The 23,955-nt window shown below is 41.1% G+C and overlaps 1 protein-coding gene across 1 annotated transcript in view; it reads right to left on the bottom strand.

Annotated features, from left to right (window-relative positions):
• GLIS3 (GLIS family zinc finger 3) overlaps positions 1 to 23,955 on the bottom strand; it is a gene marked incomplete at both ends in the record, with an annotated part of 184,517 nt that overhangs the window by 5,506 nt on the left and 155,056 nt on the right. The window contains 2 exons of the mRNA XM_082497990.1: positions 6,918 to 7,099; positions 17,745 to 17,907. Of these exons, the coding sequence (XP_082354116.1) occupies positions 6,918 to 7,099; positions 17,745 to 17,907 (345 nt within the window). The remainder of the gene's footprint in view (positions 1 to 6,917; positions 7,100 to 17,744; positions 17,908 to 23,955) is intronic.

The raw sequence follows: 23,955 nt of genomic DNA, 5'->3' as shown, positions 1-23,955 counted from the left end.
ATAGGAAGTTCCATCTCAACATGAGGAGGAACTTCTTTCCTTTGAGGGTGGCAGAGCACTGGCACAGGCTGCCCAGAGAGGTGGTGGAGTCTCCGCCTCTGGAGACATTCAAAACCTGCCTGGATGCCATCCTGTGCAACCTGCTGTGGGTGACCCTGCTCTGGCAGGGGGGTTGGACTAGATGATCTTCAGAGGTCCCTTCCAACCCTGACCATTCTGTGTGTGACCATTCTGTGTGTGATTCAGTGTCATAAATATCTATCTTAGAAAATGAAGAGCCATAAATAGGAAAGAGCAGAACAAAACATACATTGTTCTTTTCCCCTCAGTTATTTAACACTATTCTATATGTCTTTGTCCATGTCTGCAGTGAGTCAGGTCACATTGTAGAGGTCTTTGAACTGGAGCCCAAACATGATACAGCAAAATCTCCTAACGGTATCAGGAGCTCTTCCCTTTATTCACACGGTGCCATGCTGAAGACAACCTACACTACTGCTGAATGTAGGATAACATGAAACCATACGCAGTTCAGGCCCTAGACCCTGACCATAGCTGGCCCCTTGTTTGAAATTATCTGTTAGAGAACTACCCATAACATCAGTTTTCTGTGTTTTCACTCAGCATTGGAAAAATGTTGGCTAATGAAGTTCCAGCAACTGAACATTTCTTCTCAGGACTGTGACTCCAGATTATATTTGTTGCTCTCTTATTAAACTATTTAAAAAATATGCACAAGGTTATGTCAGTTGTGTTTCTTTGAATCAGTACACTATAGGCAAGATCCATGATGTCAAGATACAGAATAAACAGTTATTTTTCTGGCATGACAACATTATTTCCTGAGGAAAGTAAAATATTTTTATATACGATAAAATAGCTGAATACTGCAAGAATCTCTCATAAAAGCAAGAAGCTCTTGTTCTTTATCACGTACAGAGCCTTGTCCCAAGAGATGCTGAGCATTTGAAAATCCCAGGTACACAGCTCATCTCAAATTCACAGCTGAAATCATAGAATCATAGAATGGTTTAGGTTGGAAAGGACCTTGAAGATCATCGAGTTCCAACCCCCCTGCCATGGACAGGGACACCTCCCATTAGACCAGGTTGCCCAAAGCCCCATCCAGCCTGACCTTGAACACCTCCAGGGATGGGGCCTCAACAACCTCTCTGGGCAACCTGTTCCAGTGCCTTACCACCCTCACAGTGAAAAACTTCTTCCTAATGCTTAATCTAAACTTGCCCTCTTCCAGTTAAAAGCCATTGCCCCTCGTCCTATCACTACCTTCTCCAGCTCTCCTGTGGGCCTTCTTTAGGTACTGGAAGGCTGCAATAAGATCTCCCCAGAGCCTTCTCTTCAGGCTGAACAGCTCCAACTCTTTCAGCCTGTCCTCACAGGAGAGGTGCTCCAACCCTTGGATCATCGTCGTGGCCCTCCTCTGGACGCGCTCCCGCAGGTCCATGTCCTTCTTATGTTGGGGACTCCAGAGCTGGATGCAGTACTCCAGGTGGGGTCTCACAAGAGTGGAGTAGAGGGGCAGAATCACCTCCTTTGACCTGCTGGCCACACTTCTTCTGATGCAGCCCAGGATACGGTTGGCCTTCTGGGCTGCGATCGCACACTGCTGGCTCATGTTGAGCTTCTTGTCAATCAGCACACCCAGGTCCTTCTCCTCAGGGCTGCTCTCCAGCCATTCCCCGCCGAGCCTGTATTTGTGCTTGGGATTGCCCCGACACAGATGTAAGACCTTGCACTTGGTGTTGTTGAACTGCATGAGGTTGGCTTGGGCCCACCTCTCCAGCCTGCCCAGGTCCCTCTGGATGGCATCCCTCCCCTCCAGCGTGTCTACCTCACCAAAGAGCTTGGTATCATCAGCAAACTTGCTGAGGGTGCACTTGACCCCACTATCCATGTCACCGACAAAGATGTTGAACAGTGCAGGCCCCAGTACCGACTGACCCCTCAGAAACACCACTCTTGCCGCTCTCCACTTGGACATTGAGCCGTTGACTGCAACTCTTTGAGTGCAACCGTTCAGCCAGTTCTTTATGCACCGAGTGGTCCATTTGTCAAATACACATCTCCCCAATTTAGAGACCAGGATACCGTGTGGGACCATGTTGAACACTTTGCATGAGGCCAGGTAGATGACATCAGTTGCTCTTCCCTTGTCCACTGCCGCTGTAACCCCTCCATAGAAGGCCACCAAATCTGTCAGGCATGACTTGCCCTCAGTGAAGCCATGCTGGCTGTCACCAATCACCTCCTTATTTTCTATGTGCCTCAGCAGAGTTTCATTGAGGATCTGCTCCATGATCTTGCCAGGCACAGAGATAAGACTGACTGGCCTGTAGTTCCCTGGGTCTTCCTTATTTCCCTTTTTGAAAATAGGGGTTATGTTTCCCCTTTTCCAGTCGGCAGGAACCTCACTAGACCACCACAACTTCTCAAATATGATGGCTAGTGGCTTAGTGACTTCATCTGCCATTTCCCTCAGGACCCACGGATGTATCTCATCAGGTCCCATGGACTTGTGCACCTTCGGGTTCCTCAGGTGGTCTCGTACGTGATCTTCACCTACAGTGGGCGGTTCTCCATTTTCCCAATACTCACCTTTGCATTCTGCGTCATGGGCAGTGCAGCTGCAGTCCTTGCCAGTGAAGACTGAGGCAAAAAAGTCATTGAGTACCTCAGCTCTGTCTCTGTCCTGGGTAACTAGTCCTTGTGTTTCCTTCTCGAGAGGGCCCACATCTTCCCTAGTCTTTCTTTACTCACTGACATACTTAAAGAAGGACTTTTTGTTTGTCTTAATGTCCCTGGCCAGATTTAGTTCTATCTGGGCTTTAGCTTGTCTAACCCGATCCCTGGCTGCTCGAACGATTCCTCTGTATTTCTCCCAGGCTACCCGACCCTGTTTCCAGCCCCCATTGGCCTCCTTTTTGCTTTTGATCATGTCCAGGAGCTCCTTGTTCATCCATGCAGGCCTCCTGGCTTTTCTGCCTGCCTTCCTCTTTGTAGGGATGCATCACTCCTGAGCTTGGTCGCATAATGGTCCACATAAATTTGTGATAGAGTCCTGATACCACTGAACTGATGCAGGCATATACATCATGGGTGAGTAGTCTTTACCGCTACGGTATTTAAAAATTCCAGCTGCCTTTGGCCTCAACTACTTCAAAATAGTGTTCCTCGGCACAGCAGTATATTTCTACAGCGTCTACTAGGTGAATTACAGAAACAAGTAATCATTTGGTACCATCTAAGTATGAAGAACAAAAGGAAAAGAAAGAGTAAGACAGAGATATGAGTCACATATTATACTGCCAGACGGACTTGCAAATGTGAAAAACTAGAAATGTTTAAAATGCTTATATTTATTTAAATCTGATTATTTGTAATTAAAATATAACTGTTACTAGTAGAGCTGCCTGTATAGATACATTAGTACAGCTAACTCATATCAGCTAACTTTTTTTCTGAAGAAATGGCAACTTTTTTTTTTTACTGAATATTTTGCATGACTTTTGTATTTCTTCCTTTACTCAGCCAGCGTTGGTCATCAGCTTAACTCACAAACACACATGACATGAGTTACAGGCACAATTTTAAAGGACAGACAGATTTCTAGTGCAAAAATGTTCACAGTATCAGAAGCATCCAAAATCAAGGCAGCTACGTCCATGCCCAATGGAGCTTTACCTTACTCTAGACTATAAGCACAAGAAGCTTGGTCACTGTGATGGAGGAGTTTCTATTGCTGTTCTTTTCTTTCCTACCCCATGCATCTCTTCCGACTTAATCTCTACCTTATTCTTGCAGCTACCTGTGTGCTGCAGATGCCTGTGTCCTCAGGTACCTCTGCTGAGATCCCTGCAGTTGTTCTTGGCTGAAAAGACTTACCAGTTCAATACAGGTGCTGGGCCAGTCATTGCAGATTTCCAGGACCTGTAACGTCTTCTATTCTGTCTACAAATGCATAGGACAATGGCATACAATGGTATCAAGCTGGGAAATCATCACTCCAGCCTCCAGTACAGGATAGTTTCAGATTTTCTGCCTATGGTAATCCAATAACAGATACTGCAGTCTAATGAAAGGAAAAGAATAGCTTCACTTCTGCAGCTCAGTGTGTTGTCTAACATCATCGCTTCCAAACATCCCATGCAGCAAAAGAAATTGTCAATTTCACAAGTGGAAGGAAAGGGAATATTTAGTTTATTACATAATATTAACCAAGGCAATAAAAAGCCCTCTTTGACATTACTGTGTATCTGATGCTGAAAAGCACTCAGAGCAAATAATGAAATCTGAACTGTAGACAATGTTCTTCCAAGAAAAAGCAGTGTCACAATACAAGTAGCTATTACATATAAGAGGCTTGTCAGTATTGGATCTCCTATATCATTTCTTTCCAAAGGATAACGCTTTGAGATCTCCATGAGCTTTTAAGATGCTTAGGCTTTCAGTAGGGAAGTCTGTGTAGAACTTGTTTTCTTCAAAAAGCTTTCAGGCAATGAACTCTTTCTTTCTCAGTACAGCCAATTTAAATGGAGTTGACAAGTTTAAGACTACACATTGAGACAAAAATGTCATCATTGTTTGGTAGCGGACTGAGCTGAAGTGGCTATAGCTACAGCACTTTAAATCATGAAAAGGCAGGTTATGAACTACAGGAGATCTGTACTAACAGAGCTTCTCACAGAACCCTCTCACAGAACCTACAAACAGTCCAGACTGGTGAGATAACTCCATGGTGGTTTTCTACATTATAATGATGTCACCAAGCAATCTTTGTATTGCTGCTGGGAAAACATGACCATGAACTCTTGAAACATTTAGAGAGTTTAGTCAAGCCTTTCAGGCACACAGGACAAACAAAGCTTTCAGTGCAGCACATAGGAGTGAGACAGCTGTGCTTAAGCTGGAGGGAGTACATTCTGACAAAATACCTCTTATAGCCACAATAGGTTACTTAATCTTTGAAACAACACATGGCTATTGTATTGAAATGTATTGTATCTTTCAATACTAAAAAAGCCTGCATTGTCTTCCTACCAGTTTTAAGTGCAGAGATCCTTATAATTACAACTTTGAGTTGCTATCTATGCGTACATAATTTCCATCAGCAATGTCTATTTTCAACATGATCCACTCAGAAGACAGTATTAATCTTTATCTTAAATTTAGATGTGGAATGGGGCTTCAATCCATATGTGACGTCTGCCCAGATGAGGGTGTCTACTCAGCCTTCTTATAATATTTTTAATGACCCGTATCTTTTGTTCTTTTAAATCCTCTTTGGATTGTAGGAGGGGGAGATGGGAACACAGTAGCATTGCTCTGGGCTGTCCTTAAGAGAAGATGCCCGAGTAGATAAGGAGTTAGCTGCAACAACCAGTTCAAGTCCTGTGTGGAGCAGCAACTAATTTGAGGTGATCTGTGAGCCTCTGGGAAGCAGGATTCTTTGGAAACTGTTCAACTTTGGAGCAACTGCTTGTGATCCCAGCTTCTACAATTACTGAAGCTCCCATGACCGTGACAGGAAGAGGTGGTAAAGCCATCCATGCACCCAAAGACAATTTTTGTTCCAGGCAGGAAGACAGACCTTACTTAATGTCTGGACACCTTTCTGGAAGATGAGTTCGTGCCAACTATTCAGCAAAAAAAGGGAACTGAGTAAGATGTATTGTACTGCGGAAAGAAGGCAGCTAATCTGATCTCTTCATGCCCCATATGCTAGGAATTTATTGGAGCTGCTCTGGCATGTCTTTGCATGTGTCATACAACTTTGAACAGTATATTAATAAATTTCATCCTGTACTACGTTGGCCCTAGATTATTAGGGAAACTTTAATCAGAAAATAGAGAAAGCCAACAAAAACTATTTATACCCACTGGTAAATTTCTTGTTCTTCTAGTACTAAGCAGTGATGTACAGGATTACCAGTGCCTGGAAGAAAAGCACCTGGATCAGATCCTGCTTATGTGCGGTCTAGTACAATAAGAAGAACAAAACAGGACTGGCACGTTCCTTTCTCCCCTTCACACTCATGAACTCTGGGAGATGTCTCACCATCCTGTCTCATTCCTTTGCCTAGAGAGACTGCTTCTATCAGTGGAAGAAAATAAAAGAAGTCTTGGTTTTCTCAAGATGTTTCCTGTGCTATCTACTGTGATAATTGTCAGGAAACCTGATCACAAAGCAGAATCCCAAGGCCTATAAAAGTCCGGTGTGCTATGTACTTTGTGTATGTAAATATGGCAAACCATATATTTAAACCACTGAGAGGAAACAGCATTACTGTTGTCAACGCATTTCTGAGATGTTAAGGTAATTACCATTCAGACTCCATACCAGCTAGAAAAAAATCCCAAACAACCCAACATTGTTTTCAGCTGCTGCTGTTAATTTTCTTCCTGGCTACAGAAGTTTATACTTGATTGAACAAAGAGGAAGAGAGAAGTCTTGTAGAAGCTGTTTACACAGCACAAGTGGGAACACAGCTGTAAGAGACATGTACGCTAATAAAAGAAGAGGTCTCCATTTCTCCACAAGTGCAAGGGAGAAAAATATTTCACCTCTTGAAAACCTGGTAAGACTTTATGAGTGAAGTCAGGAGGGACAAGGATAACATTAGAAATTCACAAGCAGAGGCCATCAAATAATTACTTGCAGTTCTATTTCAACAACAGCTCTGAAAATCAGTCCAAAAAGAAACCCATAACTCCATAGTGAGATGAACAGCAATTAGGTAAGCTAAGAATTTTAAGGAATTCTGAATGAAGGGTCCTGAAGGCTATTTCCCAGAGTCTTTCAAAAGGAGAGGTGCCTTAAAAATACCAGCACCAGCCCTTGAAGCACGTAATTTGAAGTCAAGCAGCAGTGACAAACAACTAACATTATTCCTTCTTACCTTGGATGTGGAGGCTATTTGGTTGAAAAGAAGTGTTTGCTGCTGGCTGGTATGTCTTTAGAGGCATTCCTGCAGGCTGCTGAAGGTGGGGAGGTTGTGGAGTCTGTCTCTGCATCATGTGATGTGGAACTGAAATTCTCTGGGGGCTGATGTGGTGCGGAGAAGGAGCTGGAGCAACAAACCTAGGAGTTTAGAAACACAAAACTGTACAATCCACACTAGATAAGAGCTAGAGATTGTTGCTACTTTACTTAGATCACTGTGATGTTTAGCAGTTTGCATAGATACAGACTTCCAAAAGAGCAGTGTGCAGCCCAGTTAGACAGAAGATGTATTTTCAAATGGTGACATATCATTAGATTTGACAACTGGGAAATTAAAAGGCTGAACTGCACCCTTATCATGGAAAACTCCTTTTTAACTTCTGTGGGTGGGTTTAAGTCTTAATGGGAGGAGATACATCATGGGGTACCTGACTTCTGAGGCATGGCCAGCTGTCTCATTGTAAGGCTTTGTATCAGCTTTATCTGTCAATAAATAGCTGTCCTTCCTTACTGGAAGTCAGTGGTCAGTTCTGGTCATTGGACACTGAGGAGTTAGATATTAGGTTCAGGTCCAGGTTCAGGTTTCAAGTTCTAGAAATCTTTGCATGTTACATAAAGCTATTTGAAAATAAACAATCTGATGTCATTATAATGTATATGAAGGCAAGTGCTAAATCGCTTCCAGCTGGGCAGAGTCTGACCACATCAAAATGTTGATCTGGACTCAAAGTATAAACTTACAAGCCTGGAAGAGGAGGAGAACCATTCAGACCGAACCTGGTGGTGCAGCTGCCACAGAGGTTCATCACTTCAGTAGTATGTTTTGCACAGCTCTGTCACTACTAGCATTACAATCATACACACTACTCTGAGGATTTTACACAAGGGCTTTACAGACTTTGTAAGATTTAACTTTTTTCTACCTTTCATTAAAATGGCATATCTCAAAGTACATTACAAATAGGTGCTACAGCCATTTTTGCAGATGGAAAGCTAAGGTTATAAGAGCTCTGGTCTGTGCCCCCAATGACCAAAGTACCCACTAGACCAATGGGAACTGATTAGTAAACAAAAGCTCAGCCTGGGCTCAGGAATGGCTCAGGGCCACTTTCTCATCTGTGAGAGGACAGCCAGGATGGCCAACAAAAAAAGGCAGGATACTCCTGCAAGAGGCTGAGTGAAAACTGATGTGGTATTTCTGTCACAGATCAGCCTCTCCCTCCACTCCTAAAAGCAAGCTGCAGGTCTGCGCTGAGCAAGAGCAGCCACCTCTCCTGGTGGGTGTGCTCAGCAGCTGCGGCTAGGAGGGATTTGTGCTTGCAGGTAACACAGTCTGCCAGGATCCTAAAGTGTGGATGTGGTCACTGTCCTCCTGAGACTGGGCCTCAGCACATTAGAGGACCTTTTTTTTTGGCCTACCAATAAAGAATGTTTTTCCTGCAGAAGTGTAAGGAATCTGCAGTCTCACCCTCAGTACAACAGAAAGTGCAACTGCGGTAGCAGCACTACAGAACACCTCTGGACAGGGTCATCATACAGGTTATAACTGCATTTAAATGCAAGACACCCGAGATCTTTTATGTTGTAGCTCAGAATCAGTATCTGCCACACATTATCTGTGTGATTTTGACTTAATTTGAAATCTATTCGCTACATTTCTGGTAGATCCATATTTTGTATTTGGAGTATAGCAAGCATCATGAACTTTGGATGATTTCCTGCCTATTCAGTTTTCTTTGAGAATCACATTTTAGGCATACTAGATAGGGTTTGGATGGTCTTTGTGCTGATGTGATATTAACTTCATAAACACATGTATTACTTCAGCCATGCTATATAGATGAAGGAAATAAAGATGTCACTACTGAGTCACTGAGTCTTTAATGTGTCAAATATTTCATTGTTCCAGATAACTGATGCAGTGTAGACTCAAAGACATACTAGGAGGAGAATAAAGCATGTGTTTCGCAATAATAGTAGAGAATACTTTTTCAAAAAAGAGAAATCAGTTGCTATATTGTGACAAAAATATCAGAGGTTTTTAAAAAGTGCTACAGCTACCTGATTATATGTCTCCTGAGTAGGGACCGGAGTTAGATTTTTGTATGGCACTCACATAGAAAACTGTTATTTGCTGCAGCAGTACACAATCTTTTATTAGAATCATAGAATGGTTTCATTAAAGATCATCTGGTCCCAACCCCCCTGCCACAGGCAGGGACACCTCCCACAATTGCTACTATAATTTTAAAAATATGGGATATCATCCTCTGTGTTTTCAAAGTTAATTTGTGAAAATTAATCTCTGAACAATTGTTTTAACCAGCAGCCAACATCAGGTGAAAAATCCTTTTCAAAACTCCAAGTGAAAAGCACAGTTTTACAGATTTCACATTTGATTTAACATCCAAAAAACCCCTCCCAGTAATAATGCACTACTTTGTGTAGCCAGACAGGACTCCTTTTTAGTAGACTTTACTGGTCTTCATAATGATTTATGAATCACTTCATGAATTCCTGGCTTACTCATATGGGTTTCTATAGTTATCTACTTTTACTTCCCTTCTGCCTAACAAAAGAGAAACTTGGACTTCTCTCAGTCCAGATTTGTCCCCGAGCAAATCACAGTGTGTTACTGGGGGAACTGCAAATTTAATTTTGTTCCTGAAACAATCAGGAACAGCTCGTAACCATTCAGAAACTCCCATCAAGAATTGTGGCCAAGCCCTGTAGCCGATGTAAGCAGGAACCAGCCAGATTTGCAGAAAGATGCCCTTCCCTATGCCTGCTGGATTCAAAATCAGAGCAGAGACATTTCTGGAGCTGTTGAGTAGCCTCTCCCTTTCCAATAGTAGCTAGGAAAAAGTGTCCTGCTGGGGAATGACTAGATTTGGTAGTAAGCAAGACAGATGACAAAGTTACCAAAGCTTACCTGTTTTGATAAGATTAGTTAAAATGTCACATATATACAGGTTTTGTTAATAACTATTAATGGCTACATGGAAAAAAGATTTTACTCTGGCATTTGTTGACTGGAGCTGGCCCAAATGTAAACTACATGCACAGTCTAAGCAACGTGTGGAAAAGGAAGGGAAGAGGAAAGCTAATACTAATACTATATTCATATAGTATAAATAGTGAATTTATATAGTATTTATAACTATTCATATAGTTTAATTTAGCATGGTTGGTCATCTGTAAATGAGTCTTTGGTGTGCTGAGAAAAAAACTTTTATGTCTCTGTAGCAAGGATACATGCAAGGTGTTTCTTCTGCTAGAATCTCAAATGCTTTGAGAGTCCTCGATTAAAGAACTGGCTCAACTGAATCGTCTGGGCATCAAAGGGATGAAGGGATTATTTTTGTAGGTGGAGAAAATACTGAGAACTGGCTGGTAGAGAAACCCTTTTTTTTGTTAAACTTCCCACCAAGCAGAACTGCCATTGCAATCCAAGACAGTGGAGAACAGTATTGTAACTGTGATATGAAGTTGTGATTGTTCAAGCTGGTTGGAAACAAGGAAAGCAAGAAGAGAATTACCATTCAAAGCTCTGCCTGACCTACGCCTTTTTGATGGTGCTCCCCTTTTTCCGTGGGAATTTGAAACACTCATGACCTCAGAATTATCTTGGCTGCTGTTCTTTTAGGCTGGCAGTCTTTCATTTGATTTCACACTCCCAGTCTCAGGAAGCTTACGGAAGTAGATGACTGGCCTGGCAATATTGGACATTGTGCTTATACAGGAATTTCTCAATGGGATTCTCCCACCTTCACTGTTTGATGTCTCCAAGAGTTGTCACCTGCATCCACTTCGCAGAGCTCTCTGTAGCTAAGTAGAAAGCTCCCCTTCCTAAGGGCAGAAGGTAGAGCAGGAAATTTGGTCCAAGACTGGAGACAGTGTCCTGATGACAAGAAAAATTCCAGGTCTCTGATTTCAGTCCCATCTTAAAAGGAAACCCCTTTGACTCGCTGCCTGCTACACTTCCCCACCTTCTGAAAGAGAATAGCAACTCTGAGCTGCAACAAGAGGCTAAGTTTTTCTTGCCTTTTTCTTTTTTTTCAGGAGACTAGCAAAAGGGCAACAAAAAGAACACAAGGCAACATCTCAAATCTTTGTGCTCTTCTGTCCTCCTCCCTCAATGCTTTAAACCTCATGCTGCAGAAGCAAAGAGTGCAGGAAGGATGGAGGACTGGCATTTTGGGGGCAGAACTGGGGAATGATTAATTGCAAGATAGACTTAGAAGTGAGAACCACTACAGCAAAGGAAAGCTGCAGTTACACATCTTTGTGAGGAAATCTGGAAGAAGTAGCTAATCTGATTACTATATATACACACACGTACATGTACATACATATACTGGAAAGAAGTAACAACAAGAGTTCAAATTCAAAATGCAGATAAAAATTGTGTACAGTCACTAAAAAAAATCTATCATTTGGCACCCAATCAATCACATTGATTTGGCGTCTGAGATACAATTTCTGAACTATTGTTTTTGGCACTAATGGTACCATGAATTCCCACTCATGCTTCTGGCTTTCTTCTCTCTCTCTCAAATTCTCCTTCATGTGAGGCCACATTCATAGGATATCAGAAAGCACATTTCAAATGTGGCTATAAAGATTACCTTGAGTCACCAGAAAAAAAGTGTAAGGGCAAACTTACATTAAAAAACAAAAGTGTGGAAGTTAACTTACTCTGACTCTTTTTTGTAGTCAAAGAGAATCAACTTTGTCAAATCTTTGACAGCTGCTATCTATTCTAGGGAACAGGATTTAAGACTTTTTACTGCCTTTTGGTAAAGAAGCCAGATCACACCAAAAATGTCTGGCACAACCAATTTTTCTTTTTTAACAAAAAAAACATGTTAAGAGCCCAAATGCCAAATTACCATTTGGGTTGCAGGACAGCAGCTCTGTCAACTTAATATTCTAGGGGCTTAGTATATTTCTGCTTTTCCTGTTTGTAGTGTTTCAGAGAGTTGTAGAAAAAGAGTCGATTTTTGCTAAATCTAGCAAACGATCATTATTTCATATTACATCAAATGTTGTGTTTGACTTTTCCTGACTAGTAGTTTGCTGGGAAAAAAGGTTAATTCCAATTGTTTTCTGGTTTCAAATAAATTCTGCAGGGGACTAGGAGCATGACAAAAATAATGGTAACAGCACATTTTACTGTAGTAGTTAATAATAGCAAATGAAGGGAATATTTTCTTTGCTTAGGAACAGCAAAGAAAATATTTTCACTGCAACTATATATTTGTTAAAAAGATATTGAAAAGAAAGGGAACTGCATCTGCATATAAATGAGGAAAGAGGAGAAGATATAGTTTACCTACTATTTATCCATACTACACTATGGCACAAAATGCTACTAGCAGGAATGATTTGAGATAGGAGCTATGTAACTATGTTGGATGTAGCTATGTCTTCACTCTCTGCTTTTTAGCAATTCTCACTGAAAAGTAAAGCATGTGCCATCGTTTAGACAACAGCATTCCTTATGGTTGCTTTCAATATACTACCAAAATAGAAAGGGAATGTTAAAGCTGAAAACTTTTGTCTTTTCTTTTTCTTCAGAGGTCATAGTTTTCTTTGAACAATTTGTAAACACAATTTATTAGGTTGCTGCTCTGTTAACTGGCTGAGTTCTAATCCTTTTTATTGGGATGCAACAGTTTGCGAACATATCCAGATGTTATGCAGTTGACACAGCCAGGAGATCAGGCTTTCATCTTATTACGGTTGAATTTTTGGCTGGACAGACAACAAAACCATAAGGTCCCTGTAGCAGGTTTCTGTCACCAACAACATCCTGTACAGTGCTGCACTTTCAGACAACGTTAAGTGAGGAACAACCTATGCTTGCTCCCTCTTGACTGCCTTTGTATTTCTAGGCAAATCCAGAAAACCTGGGGTGATGTCTCCATTCTCTGCTTTAAATACCCTTGTCATTCTGCTTCGATCTCACATTTTGGTTTGGCTCCACACTTTATGCTGTGGGCTAGTGACTTTGCAGCTCCTCAGTCCACTGTCAGTAGGGGAAACATTCTGTTGTAATAAAGTATTCTGTAACCCAACACACTGCACTGTTAGTTAGTCCAGCTAGCTATCAATGACAAATAAACACGATTTAATAACATTTGTAAGGAAAGCATAGCTTTTGCCAAGCACAATTTTGAAATATCAAACATTTTTCTTGAAAGTCATGAATGCATTCATTTGATCAAAATAACAGAACCACAAATTTTTTACCTACCTATGATACAACATGTTTCTCTCCAATGGTTTTGCTGTTGCGAATGATTTTTTTTTTTTTTAAAGGAAGGGAATGTTCTCCCATAACAGAAATATTTTGGCCAACCCAAAACCAAAATTTTTTTCCATAGCTTTGTTCAGCCACCAAATTTGCGCTTATCAAGCTCTGCCTCACATCCTACACAGCAATGGTCCCACAGCAGGTTTCTATCCCCATGGTGTCTTGGGGGAGTAGGCTGCATGTGCCAATAGACTTTAGTTTTATATCCTTCTTTTCAGTCATTAATAAGTGTTTAAAAATCATTTTCATGCTCAAGCTTTAGGAATACAGGAACTGTTATTTCAGAACAAACCAGTGTTCCACCTAGTCCAAAGAAGGGATGGCAGGAAGAAAGAACAGCCCCTCTGACCACCACCACTGGTCTCTTTGGTGAGAATAAGAAAGGAGAATTTAAGTGGAATTGAAAGTGGAATTTAAGGAAGGAAGCTGTGAGCAGCCACCTCAACATACAGATTCCCTGGAGACAGAGATATAGAACTTTAAAATCTCTCTCAGCACTTTCTGTGGCTGTATTGTACTAGAGAACTGAGTTTCTTGCAAACGCAAAGAAAAGGAGAAGAGTGCCTTTGTAAAAAGAAGTGTGGAAACAGGCTGGAGAAAAATCCCAAGCTTTGCTAGGTTGGCTCTTAAATGAGGTTGTAGCGAGGTGGGTGTCAGTCTCTCCTTTCAAGTAACAAGTGACAGGACAAGAGGAAACAGCCTCAAGTTGCTCCAGGGGAGGTTTAGATTGGATATTAGGAAAAATGTCTTCACTGAAAGGGCTGTCAAGCACTGGAACAGGCTGCCCAGGGAAGTGGTGGAGTCACCATCCCTGGAGGTATTTAAAATACATGTAGGTGCGGTGCTTAGGGACATGGCTTAGTGGTGGACTTGGTAGTGTTAGGTTTATGGTTGGACTTGATAATCTTAAAGGTCCTTTCCAACCTAAACGATTCTATGATTCTATGGCTCAGGTTCACGGTTAGACTTGCTGCCACCTCCACTTGTTTTTGTCTGTCATTTATACGTGTCATTTTCTCACTAACAAAAAAAAGTGATAATGTCTCAGCAGACAATCTTCTGAAGTGTCCCATGCCTGGAAAGAAATTACTGTACTGATTTCAAAACCACACTGTTAAGGTCTTTAACTAAAGACTTTCTTTGAGGCAGCCCTTTCTATGCCACACACAAAGGGCTTTGTAATATGTGAAGATTGGAAGTCTCGACTTCTTGGTTAGAACTACTCAGAGGCTTTTGCTTCTGGAAGTCTGGCTTGGAGCTACTTACTATTTTACAGCAAAAGCATAAAAGGAATATAACCACACACTCAAATAAGCAAAAGAAGCATTGTTGCAGAACTTATTATAGCCTTACAGTAACGCTAAACTGAACAGTTCAGCCCTAAGTCCTTCCAGCTTTACAGTCTCTAGAAATTCCTGTCAAGCCAGGATGCATCACGCTTCAGGGACATACCACTATCTCTGTTTCACAGGAAGGTGAAAATCACCTGGAACACCAAGTCAAAATGAAAAATCATGTTCTGACAGTTAACAGGCTACTTCTTGCACAAAAGCAAGCCTTTAAAAGCAAAAGGTACATGCTGGGTAATCCAATAAATAATAAAAAAGTAATAAAATAAAAAATTTCAAGCATTTGGCACCATCAATTTTGGGGCACTTAGCTGCACATGTTAACTATGACATATAAAACCAAAATATTTTATCTGCATTTTAATTAATTTTTTTTTTAGCTTCCTTTAATGCCCATGTCTTCTTTTATCCCAAAAATTAGTGAAAAGGAAGCCAAGTACACATTCGCTTTTATACATACACTTTTGGGTACCATTGCCATTTGGTACCTTCATTGAACGGTTGCAATATTTCATATTAGGGGAGCACTGAAAGTTAGTATCAAAGATCTGGAACAAAAAAATGTAAATCCATGTTTTTCTTATGCACATTCTCTCCTTTGATAAATGAAGTTGCTCCTTGGATCCAAACTCTCTATCTGACTCGCACTCTGTACATTGAGCTTTCTACACAGAATGAAAGCAGTGTGATATGCGTCCCACATTTGGTTTAGTTTTTCACATTAAAAAGGCGTAATCAAGTCCACACTCTCCCTCCCATCGCCAAGGTGGAGAAAGATGCAAAAGAAGCCCTCCAATCATTTCCCTACCCCACGGTACCTGGAGATGTAGGGAAAGTGCTTTCCTTCTGCTTCTGCCACTCACAAACCTGAGTCTGCTGTCCAAAATGCAGGGGGCACATGACTGGCCCCAGAGTCTCCAAAGCCACCAGGCCAGCTTGGATCCAATTCTGTCCAACAAATGTGGGCTACTGCAGGGGCAAGTGCTGGTCAGCCAGTCCAAGCCGCGGAGTGACCCCAGGCACGTGCAGTGCGTCAGGAACCACACTGCATGTGGGGAACAAATCCCCTCCTTGCACCCCTAAATCCTGCAGTCCTCTCAGTGACCAGATTGGGATAAATGGGGTGATTCACAGCTTTCGAAGACACTGCCTCTAGCACTTTATATACTGAAGTGTTGGTTTGTTCAGTTCATGTTTTCACAGGTATCATCACACCCATGAAGCGGTGTATTCGCAGGGCACCTACGTGAGTGGACTGTATTAAATTCAAGACACAGCTTCTGCATTAGTGTTTCTTTTAAAAATTTCCCTTAATTTGTACTATATGTTCTGCAATCAAACCAACTGCTATAAACATTTTTTGTTTTCTGAATTTAAATTGCTGTTTGTCACATTACCTAAATGAAGCTACTGGCACCTTTTTTTTTAATCCAAACTGGCTCCACATATAGGAATTAGCACTTAAAGCCTTTTAGAGAGAGTCTATAGAGTAACGTATGAGAAAGGAGGGCGTCACACTAGCTTTTTATTATTGCTGTTCTGTAGAGTACTGTAGTATCCTGAGGTCTGTAACGCATTCAAGGACTTAATGAGTTAAGTCATGCTCTAAATGTGTCTGCTGTGGTCCTACTCCAGTAACTGCCTCAGAAATGGGCTAGTGAGAAGACAGATGTGTTTTGTCATGAAATTTATACCTGTAATTATTGATTTGTCCCTGCCTGTCACCTCGTGCTCTGTCAATTGCTGGATATGGGTGTGGGACAGTTCGCACACTGGAGAGAAAACTATACTGGGAAGGAAAGAAAAGCCTCTCGCTGAGGCAAGGGAGCATGGGCAGCCCCAGAGTTTGCACTGAGGGCCAGAGGCAGAGCCAGGAGTGGGAAGGAAGAACTGAACCACTAGATGATCATGAAAGAACAAGTTTCCCTTCAGACTGGTGTACAAAAAGCTAAAAAATTTGCAGTGGCTCCAGAACTGGCTGAATTCACATGTGCAGTCTGAAATCAAAAAATACTTTCACCTGTTGTCAATTCCCTGAGCCATCGTGTTCTTCCATCTTCCTGATACAAGGCAGAGTGAGTACTGCTTTCCTCCAAAGAAATTATGCTCATTTATCAGTAGCTGAAATGTAATGAATGTTTTTTTCAGGTTTATAATTGGATGCTTTGTGGTCTCCAAATTACGGGCATTTTTGTCACTCAAGGAAATTAAACACTTTGAAATACATTAATGAAATACAGCAATTTATCATTTAGAGCACTGAAAAACAGGGAGATTAACAAAATAATGTTTAAGTATCCATATACACAACATAAGAATTCAGTATTTTGTGTGATGGTATATCTTCCTGACTTTCCACTGAAAACCTATTTGCTTAGGCCTCTTCAGTCTTGCGATCCAGTACAGTTCTGGTTCAATGAACTAAGTGGAAATCTGTAATACCACTATATAAATAATTGGAAGGATTGATGAAAATAATTTAGGGAATGTCTAAACATGAAAAATAAACCACTTCCAAGCAAACTGCTTTCACATCACTGAAATATCTAAAATCATTGAAACAGCAAAGGTCAAGGGGTTTGTACCTATCCTGCACAAAATAAATCCTGACTATAAATGAAGTTCTCAAACCAGTGAAATTAAAAATTCTTTCATTATCTATTGGTCTTAATAAAATGACATGGAAAAACAAATGCCAAGTTCCTGCAGAAATACTCATTGAGAGAATATTAACAGAATATGACTCTCCTACCACAAGTGAAACAGAAACATGCATCTCAGGGCCCCCATTCTGTAAGGGATGGCTGGGCTCCTCTGAAGTTTAGTGTCCCAGCCAGTATGACTTTCCTTGCTCAGGTCTTTGGTGGAGATCAAGAGGAGGTTGGAGGAAGTCCCTGAAATGGAGGTGGATGGAAAGCCTCCCTGCCTAGACTGGGGTGATAGAGTCCCTCTCACCTCTCCTTCCCCTGGTAATACCATACCCAGAGCAATTGTTACCCAGGGGCTGCCACCAGTGACTTTCTGCACACCAACAATTCAGTTTCCACCCATCCTGGCAGCCCTGAAGGCAGTCCTGCCCCAGGCGCAGTGTGGGAAAAGCAGGGGCCGGTCTTACCTCTCCGAATCCGCAGCTGAGAGAAGAGGCAACTGGGGGGAAGGATGGAGAGGACTACCCTGTACGTTACGTCCTGGGGAGGGGCGGCTGCTGGGGTGGGACAAGGACACTGCCCCTGCTGCTGTTCCACTTCGACTTGTCTGTGAGCTGGGGAACACGGCCGCTGAAAGCGAAAGGAGACAAATAACCCTCATTAGGCAGGAAACAGCATTGATAACTGACCAAATAATAATAGGTAACACTTTCCCCAAAGCTGTAGTGGCAATTCTTAGCAACTAACTGTTTTTTGTTTTTTTTTTTTTTTCTCAAGTGTTGTTTTCTGTCTGAAGGGGAGAAAAAAAACCACATTAAAAAAAAAAAAAACTAAATAACCTTTGCTGCCCCCAAATGACACTCATAAAACCAGGCATGACATAGCTGTGCTCCTTGTCTTGGGAATTTTGTCTGAATAAGGCTGCAAGTCTTCTATAGCCTCCTGCTGTAGAAGAGGTGGCAAATACTGCCTAAGATATATATTTTTAGAGCTAGTGAACAGAAAGCAGTTTCGTAAATAGTGAAATACTTCTTACATTTTCCCCTCAGCTGTAAAAATCCCAAATTTCCTGAAAAGGTCAACCTGACTCAAATATTGCTATTATTGTCCCCAGACTCCCCAGTAATTTTAAACTAGCATTAACAGTTTCATAATTTTCTATTAGGTTGCTCTTGTATACATTCCAAACAAGGAAAGGTTCCAGATGATTAAATAAAAAGCCATACAGGACTCCCTCTGAATGTCCTAATTGGTTTACCCCAAACCCTGTAACCTGTAAACTAATTTTCAGAAGTTATTTAAATCAGGCTGTCAGAAGCTAAGACACTGCTTGCCAAATCCCTCTGAAGATCCAGTTACTCAATTATTTTTACTGGCATCTGTGTCAGGTAGCTTATGTCAGTGTTTAACAGCAGCCAAACATATGTTCTTAAATATTTTATGAACCCTGAGAATGAATTAGATAGGTTGTCTACAACATGAAAATGATCTCTCACTGTTTGGTTGTCATATCTTCCAGTCTCTTTATAAAAAAGTATTGTTTAGGCCCGGTTTTCAGAATAAAATTCTACCTACAAAACTTATGTTGTGTGAGTGAATATGTTGGAGTTAATGATTCAAATTTGTTGATAAAATCCTAAACCAGTTCCCCAAAGGGCATTGTCACTGGTAAAAGATCCTTCTAAGCTAAAAGACAGATGCTGCAGTCCTAGCAGAAGAAACACTACTTTAGGAGTAACCCCACCATAGATGAATCTTCAAGAAAATGTCACAGGTCACAATTTTGAATGTTGTCACCCAAAATCAAAAGGGTGAAAATTCCACCTCATCTCCCAAGTCCTCAGCATATTTCTGGAAAGCCTCTATTCATCCTCACAAGCCAGCCTTTGTGACACACTAGATATTCACCAGACAAGGCAGAGTTAAGGAAAGACTCATGAGTTTAATTATGCTGTAGCCTCATTAAAGAGCCGCCCTGGAATCTTTCAGTCGGTGGAGATGACACAGAGTGCAAGATGACAGATACGAAACCACTTTGTGAATAAAAACATCTAACACAGAAGCTTCAAAGGTAATGTCAAAGTTTAGGGAAAGTTGGCATGAGCCAGACTGGTGGGCAAAGCTGGAGGAGTGGAGTCTGCCCTACCGCATGGCCAGAAGGACCAACAAAAATGCCTGCGGTTGCCCTGGGCACTAGCCTCTACTGTTTGATAATTCTTAGATGGACCAGAGTCTCCTAATCACAAACCAAGTGACAACAGGCATCTGATAGTAGAAGGCATGCCAAATCTTTAGAGATACAGAGGATCAGATCCCGCATGGAGATAAGACATCACTTACGCCAGAAGAGTGACTCACTAAGAAAGACCTGAGGAAGAACCTCCCCTATGACAGGAGAATGTAGCTTTTGACATCTTTTCACTTTGCTCATACACCCCAAAAATCACTCTCTGCACACCCATCTCTCAGAGTAGCATCAAGACAAATGCAGCAGGGAAAACAAAGGAACGAGCTTTTGAATTTGTTATTTTATGCTTACATGCAGCGCAGAAGAAAATACTGGAAAATGACCAAATGCACATTCTGGCAGAATAAGCAGAGAGAATATTTAACAAATTAGTACATTGAAAAGGAAAACCCTGATTATCTAAATAAAAACAGAGACTATTTAAATTATTCCTTGCAAAAATAGGATAACTTGCATTTTTCCATGAGAAAAACATTAAAATATGTAAGAAAATACAAGAAAATACACTTAGTTTCCCAGTACTGTGATCTTTGAGTTTAAAACAAATGTCTTCAAGGCCACGGTTGATCAGGAGTAAAAAGGCTGGACAGTGACTGGGTTTCCAGCATAAGGCAGCAAGACTTGTTCTTCCCTGTCATAGATGTTCTCTGCCACAACCATGATAAGGATTTCAGGCAAGTATTTTCTAAGTCGTGCTTGCACACTTCTAGCTGGTCCAGGATGCAGTGGTAGCACAGGTTCGCATAGCGCTGCCCAAGACCTGATGACGCTGTCCCTGGGAAAAGGTTATCTGCAGCCAGGCATGGGCAACCATCTGTCCTTTCTCTGAACTAGAGCAACCAGAAGCCCACTGCAATACTCACCACTGTAGCAGTATCTGCTACTGTAGTACCTTTTGGGTAGGTTTCCCAGCAGTTTCTCTGTACTTTTTTCTGTTTCTGATGAAGAGACAGCACACAGTGTAAAGTAAGAGACAACTATGGCAAGGACTAGAGGGCTGGTATGACATTTAAGGAAGAAAAAAGCACACATATTAGCTGCAAAAACATATTTCTATACACAGGGTAGGTTAAATGATCACAGCATGACAGAAGAGTGTCCCTGGGCTCCCACAGTGCCTAGTAATGAAGCCTCCAAGAGCAGCACCGCAAATGGTGGTATGGGAGACCATATAACACCTGTGGGCAGCACAACACATCTTTTGTCAGCGCAGCTTCTTGCTGCATAGAGGTACTGTGCTGACAAAAGCACCTCCATGGGCACCTAATGAAATGAAACCGCAATGCTGGTAGCTGCTTCCCAGTGGAAATGCTACTATTAAAACTTCCTATTGTAGACATGTCATTGATCCAAGCCACTATCTGAATCTTGTAAATACCAGTTGAAGGGAAACACAGTCTGCCACTGGCAGTCTACTGACTTAATGGCAGTCAACAAATATTGTCAGTGACAGGTCATTTCCCTAGTAGAGCTCGTCTTAAGAGACCGACAGAAAACTTTGGACACCACTTAAGAAACTGCTAGGTTATTTTACCACTTTTTCTTGGGAGCTGTGTGTGGGGGAAGATTTTCTAGTGGTTTAGCTGCTAAATGTGAGTTGCTTGCTCAAAGTGCCTGCAGGAAATATCTACACAAAGGAATGCCTTTTCAGTGCCTGATCTCATTAAACACCTGATTTGAATGGTATGAAAATGAAACAAAGAATTGTTGACACTGTTCCTCTGTGTCCCTTAAAAAGCCCAACCTGCACCACGATTTACAAGATGGATATAACTGGTTAGTCCTGAATGTGAACTTTGGATTGGGTTACACCCACAGAGAGGGAGGAGCCATATTTTCACTTCTGGAGTCTCATCACAAATCAATTTATCAACACCTAAGAATTTTCCATGAGAATATCTCTGCAAAAGCTTCTCTATGAGAAGCTAAATTCACATGCATCCTTATAATGCATAGGAACATACTAGGTGGTTGGATGAGAAAAAGCTGATTCTGAACATGATTCTTTAAAAAAAAAAAAAGAGAAGGAGCATTAAAGAAGTTATAGAATCTAAAGCCTAAGAAAAATATATTTTTCTTTTAATGCAGCCAGAAACCTGTAATTTCATGGAACATTTTTTAAACGCAGAAGAATCACCCTCCCCTTTGCAAATTACCAACAATGGTATCATTTACTATCTTGGATTTATTACTGCCAAATCAGCACTGTGTTCGATCTATTTCTGCCCCCAAAATACCTCTCCTTTTACCACTACCAGCATGAATTTGGAGTAGGGCTGAGAATTCTTTCCATATAGAATACAAAAGTGTGAATGTTTCATTTTGTAGTTCAGTAAATTAAAATTACATACATACATTCGTAAGAGTGGGGTTTTTTTAATTCCTATATTTAGCCTTCCAATTCTATAAGGAATATTTATGTGGTCCTTGTGAACAAATGATTTACTAGTGTGCAGAAGGAAAAACCTGAAATGCTTTTTGTACTTGGGAGCATCACCTCCATATATTCTCCCCTCTCACCTCCCCTAGGGAGCCCACACTCCCTTACAGGATTTTGTGGCCAGGAAAATGTGGGCATGTGCTTCATTGAACTGGAAGTGGTAAGCCCAGCAGATGTAAAACATACTGCCTATGTTGCCTTGATCCTACCCAGTTCATCTGGGAATCCGAAGACTCCAGTGTGCATGGAACTTATTAAGTCATCATGCATTAAGAAGTACAACAGAAGTCAAAATCACATTATGAAAACAATAAGCCTGTCTCCAAAGTGGGTCTGTTGCATGGACCATCTGCATTGATGGTCTCTGTATCTTTCTTCAGATATTCTGCAGGCAGATCAGAGATACTTGAGACATCCAAGTACTGGAGGCACCTAGAAAGCTGGAGAGTTTACAAAGTCCACCCACTCAAGATGCTTGGGTAGAAGAAGAAAACAAGCCTAGGAAAGCACTTTGTACAGTAATCCAGTCTCATTATTTGGAGACCAGTTCAATCAATCTCTGTCTTTTGAGATCCCTTACCTCAAATATTTAGAATGTTTAAATGTTTAGAACATAAAGTGGTTTTGTAATAAAGATCTTCCACATGTAAAAATTGTCCTAAGACACCACACCACCAACTAAGAATCTTTTCCCCTATTCCACAGCTCAGAAAATAGGAGAGGAAAATTAAAAAGTCATTAAGAATTACCAGCTGAGTCAGAATAAAAATATCAGAGTTAGTTTATATGTAGTTATAGGCATCTGATAAAAATGGTGCTTGCTAAAAGCCTCCTAATTGCCACCCAAGATTTTCCCAAAAGAGTCTATAATATAAATAGGAAAAGGTGTGTGGTTCTGATTTTTTAACATTCTTTGATCTCTTCTCTGAGCTGGACACCAATTTTTGGAGAACCATTAAGCTGTCTCAAAATGGAAACTATAAACTCAGAAGTAAAAGCAGTGAATAAAAGGGCAAGTCTGAAAGGAAATAAACTATCCCGCTCAAAATAGATAAGATGATAATATTAACACTTTTCAGGCCCCTGTAATGCGTGTATGGCCCTACCTGGTAAAACAGCATATTTAGTAGGAGTTCTGGATATGTATGCCATACTTAAATTCAGCCAAAAACATGACAACCGAGATCCTCTTAATTGTTGGTCACCCAACATCATCTCTTCTTTTGCATCCATTCCCTAGGCACCAAATACAACTCTGTTTTTCACTGCAATGGCCACTCATATCTCGGTTCTTCCTTCTCATTCTTTTTTTCTTCCGGTAATGAACCGTAACTACTTGCCAAGGCTGTCAGCTTTGACAAACAGACTGCTTTTTCCTCAGACATCTCCCACACTGCCCATGGTGCCTAAGGTTAGGGAGCTCGCTCACTGGGACAACTGCTTTAAGAAAATTCTATCATTTCTCCTGTACATCCTCTATTCTCTACCTGCCTGTTGTATCTACCTACTGCCCGAACATTATCTTAGCTATAGATTCCTTTGGTAATTAATTCTTTCTTATTACGTGTGGAGAGCACCTAGCTCAGTGCTATTTCATTGGAAAAAAAACAAAAACAAACCAACCTGCACAAGGGAAAATATTACTTGAGTAAAGCGCAGCTTAGCTCACAGGCATAAAGGTAGTTTGGTCAAAGTTTCACAGTACTGGAACACAGGACAGTATTTAAAATACACTTAGAATTGCAAAACCTTCTGTTACTTTCCTGATGTAGTTTTTATTTTCCAACTTACACGGAAAATCATGCACTTGACAAGCTTTAGTAATATCATTTGCTTTCTCTGGAGCAGAGCAGAGTGTGACATTCAGTAACTATTTATAAATGAATGACACATTCTTATGGTTTATTCTTAAATATGAAAGGGTCAAGTTTTAACCAAACAGCACAGTAAAAATATTTTTTTTGTATTGCATTATTTAGGATTCTTTCAG

The sequence above is a fragment of the Vanellus vanellus genome (assembly GCF_965231255.1).
Source record: "Vanellus vanellus genome assembly, chromosome: Z".
In the NCBI taxonomy this organism is placed as follows: Eukaryota; Metazoa; Chordata; class Aves; order Charadriiformes; family Charadriidae; genus Vanellus; species Vanellus vanellus.
This window is presented reverse-complemented; position numbering and strand designations above follow the sequence as displayed.